Source organism: Octopus bimaculoides, chromosome 10 (assembly GCF_001194135.2).
Source record: "Octopus bimaculoides isolate UCB-OBI-ISO-001 chromosome 10, ASM119413v2, whole genome shotgun sequence".
NCBI classification, from domain to species: domain Eukaryota; kingdom Metazoa; phylum Mollusca; class Cephalopoda; order Octopoda; family Octopodidae; genus Octopus; species Octopus bimaculoides.
Window position 1 is genome coordinate 92,091,895 of NC_068990.1, and position 4,947 is coordinate 92,096,841.

A 4,947-nucleotide genomic window follows, 5' to 3' on the forward strand; every position below is an offset into this window, starting at 1 on the left:
CAGAATCGGAATCTCCATAGCCTAAAACGTGGGATTCCGTAAAAAAAATTAATAAATAAGGGGGGGGGGAAAGGTTCAGATTACATATAGTCCATCTCTACCGTTATGACTATTACTATTATGTGTCGTGTTATTAATATTGTTCCCTATATTATTATTATTATTGTTATTTTGGTAAGGGTTAATAACGTTTGGTTCAATGATATTACTGTTTGAACTCTCTAGTGGATGCAAAAGCCTCATATTGTGTGCAGATATTATCTGCGAAATGTTCTTCATGTTAGAGAAACCGAATCTAACCTTGTGTGTATTTATGACATGTGTGTATTTATAACATGATATATTTGTGTGTGTGTGTGTGTGTGTGTGTGTGTGTGTGTGTGTGTGTATGTGTGTATATGTGCATATTTATATGTGTATATGTGTGTCTAAGTCCGTACATGTATAACATATATTTTGGAAATTTGAGAAAATTTATGCATAATATTCAATTCAAGGAATTATACATATATATACATATACATATCAATTATTTTGTGTTCTTTGCTACATTGGTTTCTATTAACCCATTTATTCTATCAGAAGAATTTTTATTCATTAAGATAGAAGAAATACACATAATTATATATATATATACATATATATATGTATATATTCGAAGATATGTGACGAAAGCAATGAAAATACATTTCACCCCCGAATTTTTTTTTTTTTTCTTCAAGACACGAACCAAAGAAACTAAGACGAACATAAGCACAGGGAAGCAAAAAAAGGGATACAGCTTAAAGAACGGTTAAAAAAAAGACATGTCGTCAACTTACAGAGCGTCAAAACATAGCCTAGTTTCAGAAATGTGGAGATAAGAAGTGTTGTTCTGTGAATGATTGATCTAAGAGAGAGGGAAGTGAAGAATAGTCCACCATTTTGGGGAGCGAGAGACAAAAAGATAAACACTGTCAAAGATGGGTTGCTGACAACAACAATCACTCTGATTGGTCAATCCTACACACCGGATTATTCTCCCATTGGTTCGTTTTCTACTCTCTTTCTCTCTATCTTTCCTTTTCTCTCATTGTCTGTCTCTCTCTCTCTCTCTCTCTCTCTCTCGCTTTCTTTCTATCTTTCCCTTTTCTCTGTCTCTCTCTCTCTCGTTTTCTCTTAGTTTGGCGTAACAGCGTTGGTAACGTCTGTTCCTTTGCTTTTGGTTTTATTAGTCTCACTCACCTGACTGACGCTAAACAGACTCCTCTGTTGCTGTTGTTAGCAATAATGGTGGTGAGGGTTGTGTTAGTGGTGGTGGTGACGTGGTGATAGTGGGAGGTGGTGATGGTGTTGAAGGTTGTGTTAATGGTGATGGCGTTGAGGGTGGGGTGGTGGTAATGATGGCCATCGGACTGATAGTAGCGTTGGCCATGGTGTTAATGAGTAAGGTGTTCATGTTTGTGGTGGTGGTGGTTGTCATGGTGATGATGACGATGATGATGTTTGTGGCAGTTGTATTAATGATGACGGTGACGGTGATGGTTGTGGTGGTGGTTACGGTGATATGGTTGTGGTGCTGATAGCGGTAGTGAGCGGGTGATATTTGAAACGGTGGTGGTGGTAGTGGTGGGGAGTGTATTGGTAACGGTAGCACCAGCATCATCCCAGCCACCACAACCACTACAGTGACAACCAAGTCTGGTGTAACGACAGTAGTAGTAGTAGTGGTAGTAGTGGTGATGACATTGTTGGTGTTGCTACCAGCAATGACAGACTCCCGCCGTCCTCCGCCTCCCAGTTCATTGTCGGCATCATCATTGTCTCTGCCGGAGACTGTGTTGTCACCCTCACCTTTTCTCGCCTCTACTCTTGATCCACTGCCATCCCCATCATCGCCCTTGTCTGTCATTCTCTTGAAAATTGAACCCAAGTCAAAAGCCCATTCTTGTAATGTTCCCTTCTACAACAAAAATAAAGATTAAATGAAGGAATCCGAGTTTTCTCCCTTAGATTGCACACACACACATATACACACACTACAGCGTCCACTTTCACTTTCTCCTCATTGACCCAATCATATTTTTTTTTCACTTCCCCTCCTGCCAAAGCGATATTTACTGTATCCATATCAACCCTCATATCGCATCATCTGTCATACTCTCTTCATACTCTTTTTGTTCCTTTATCCCTGTTCTCTATCTCATATTCACCTTCTACCTTGAAGGTATGCCCCCCCTCTCTCTCTCTAGCTGGAGAAGACGTATTCTCCTCTCAAGCAAGACACTTGTTCCTGTCCCTCTATCTTAATGACTTGTAGGGACGTGGTATTCTGTTATGCAACCATAATATCCTATAAAGTACATTAAATATTTCTTATAAGTCAACACCATGTTCTCCTGGAAGGTTCTTTCTACAGATATACAGTAGAAATTATAGCCAGCACTGATCTTTTGCTATGTTTTATATCAAGACAGCAAACTTGGTTGTCACTGTAGTGGTTGTGATGGTTGTGATGATGCTGGGGTGGTACTCTGGAGTGGTGCTCTGGAGTGATACTCTGGTGTGGTACTTTATTTATCAATAGGTGAATGGTAGAGTTGAGAATGGCAGGGTTAACCTAAGTGAAATCTGAACTCTGAGTGTAGAGAACCAGAACAAATACCACAAGTCATTCTAACTGATTCTGTAACAACTCAGCCAGTTTGACACCATTAGATTCCCGAATGATGTTGGCTAATCCTCATCTGAATCATGATGATTCATTTACTCAGTACTTATCCTCAATTTCCATGCTGTTAAGCAGATTAGAGGTAAATCTCCCTCCTCTATAATCACAGCTTAGTAACTTTTCTTCCATGAGGCATATTCATCTTGGTGTAGCAAGCTAATAATATAACATTCATCTTTTCCTCAGCCTTAAGTGTTAGATGTAGTCTGTGAATTCTATCACCTCCTCAGGGTATCTATTTACAGCTAGGTGGACTTGGCCATTGAGAGTTTGAGGTTTTGACACAACAAAAGCACTGCTGACATAGATATGGACTGTACAGTTCTTGCCTAACTATCTGATACCTTGTAAACTTGACCATTTAAGGATCACATTTTCCAAGTCCTTATTTTTAGGACCATGTTCTTTTACTTGTTTCCACAACTAGACAATGGTCATGTTGGAGCAAGCACTTTTCATGGGTTTTGATCAATTATATTGATCTCAGTACTTTGATACTTATTTCAGTAACTGCAGTAAATACAAAATGCTAAGTAGACCTTGGAGTAAAGAGAGACAGCTAGGTTGGACATAAAAAAATACCACAGAGTATTTCTGTTCCAATATACTACTTCTTACCCTACAGGAATATAAATATATCATGATGATCATCTTCTTTATTTTTACTTCTGCTTTCCTCTGCTTGCATGGAGTGGACGGGTCCTTTCCATCACAGCATCTTACAAATTTTATATTTCCTTATTAGCTCCTTTGTGGGGTTCAGCATCTGCAGAGGTAATGTCGTGGTGGAATAGTGAGGTAGACAGAGTGATAAAAGTGAAGAAACAGGCTTTGAAAAGACAGGAAGAAAGGACACAATAGGGGGGTGGCAATACCCAGTAGGTAGAAGAGAAGCTATGCCTCAGGTATTTATAGCTTGGGAAGAAGCATAAAGTAAGAGGCTTGTTCGTGTTTTGATGTCTTCTTGAAGATAGGTGCTAAGCTGCTGCAATCACAGACTCACAAACTCTTGGTTTAAACTTCAGGCAAAAGTCAATAAAAAAAATCATTCAATCAAAAACATCGTTTAAAATTCCAATTTCAATTTTTTAAAATTGAATTTTGGTTCATGTTAAAATTATGAAATAACATTTGGTGATTTTTTTTTTTTTTCCATTTGGAGAATTTTTAAATCAGCCTCCATTTACACCTTAGAGGCTTCTTCTTAAGAAAAAGTACCAGTCATCATTCTGAAATATTCTTTATTTTCTAAACTGTTTTACATCCAATTTTTTGTTCATGTATATATGAGGCAGATTTTATCATTTCAGAACAGCTGGACTCTGGCCTTTCCTACTTTTAATCATTCAACCAAACAATCTGGAGTTTTTTTTGTTTTTGTTAATCAGGATTAAGCAAAATTATGTAACTTAGAAGCATATTTCTGACAGTCCAGTAAGACTTGATAGTCTGTTATCTTAATCTTACGGCCACTCTTTCAGAATAGAAAAATATATAAAAGATCTAAGAGAAAATCTGTCAGAATAACAAGTGTTGAGTAACAATTGCTTCTGATTCTGGAACAAGGCCGGCAATTTTGCAAGGAAATTCATCAATCCCAGTTCTGGACTGGTACTTTATTTTACCAACCTCCAAAGGGATCAAAAGTTGACTTCAAAGGGATTTTAACTAAAAATGTAAGGATCCAGAACAAACATTGTAAAGCACTTTTCTTAGTTTATTTTATTGATGCTGAAGGGATGAAAGATGAAGTTGGTCTTTGCAGGATTTGAACTCAGAATGTAAAAGAACTGCAAGAAATGCCATTAAGCATATAATCCAACACTCGAGCGACTCTTTTCTATTATAGACACAAGGCCTGAAGATTTTGGGGTGGAGGCTAGTCAATTGCATGGATTTTGGGGTGGAGGCTAGTCAATTGCATGGATCCCTGCACTCAACTGGTATTTATTTAATCAACCATGAAAGGATGAAAGGTACAGTCAACCTCAACAGTTTGACAAACTAACAATTCTGTCAATTTGCTCTCCTTAATAATAATAATAATAATAATAATAATAACAACAACAACAACAACAATAATAATAATTATTATTATAATAATAATGATGGTAATGATAATAATAATAACACAACATGTTCACACCAGAGGAATTTTTATTTTTTATTTTTTTATTGTTTTAGTAATTTTTTTTTTTAGTTTGTTTTATAGTTGATCTTGTAAATTGATTTCAACA

General features: G+C 37.0%; 2 protein-coding genes across 2 annotated transcripts in view; both read right to left on the reverse strand.

The window, feature by feature from the left end:
* The window catches only part of LOC106876276 (cytosolic carboxypeptidase-like protein 5), a 34,220-nt gene extending 33,040 nt beyond the window's left edge, over nt 1-1,180 (reverse strand). The window contains exon 1 of the mRNA XM_014924769.2: nt 822-1,180. The gene's annotated coding sequence lies outside the window, so the exon portion shown is untranslated. The remainder of the gene's footprint in view (nt 1-821) is intronic.
* Nucleotides 1-4,947, reverse strand: part of LOC128248843 (uncharacterized) — a 53,308-nt gene that overhangs the window by 10,623 nt on the left and 37,738 nt on the right. Inside the window, exon 26 of the mRNA XM_052970994.1 lies at nt 1,667-1,942. Coding sequence (XP_052826954.1) covers nt 1,667-1,942 — 276 coding nt within the window. The remainder of the gene's footprint in view (nt 1-1,666; nt 1,943-4,947) is intronic.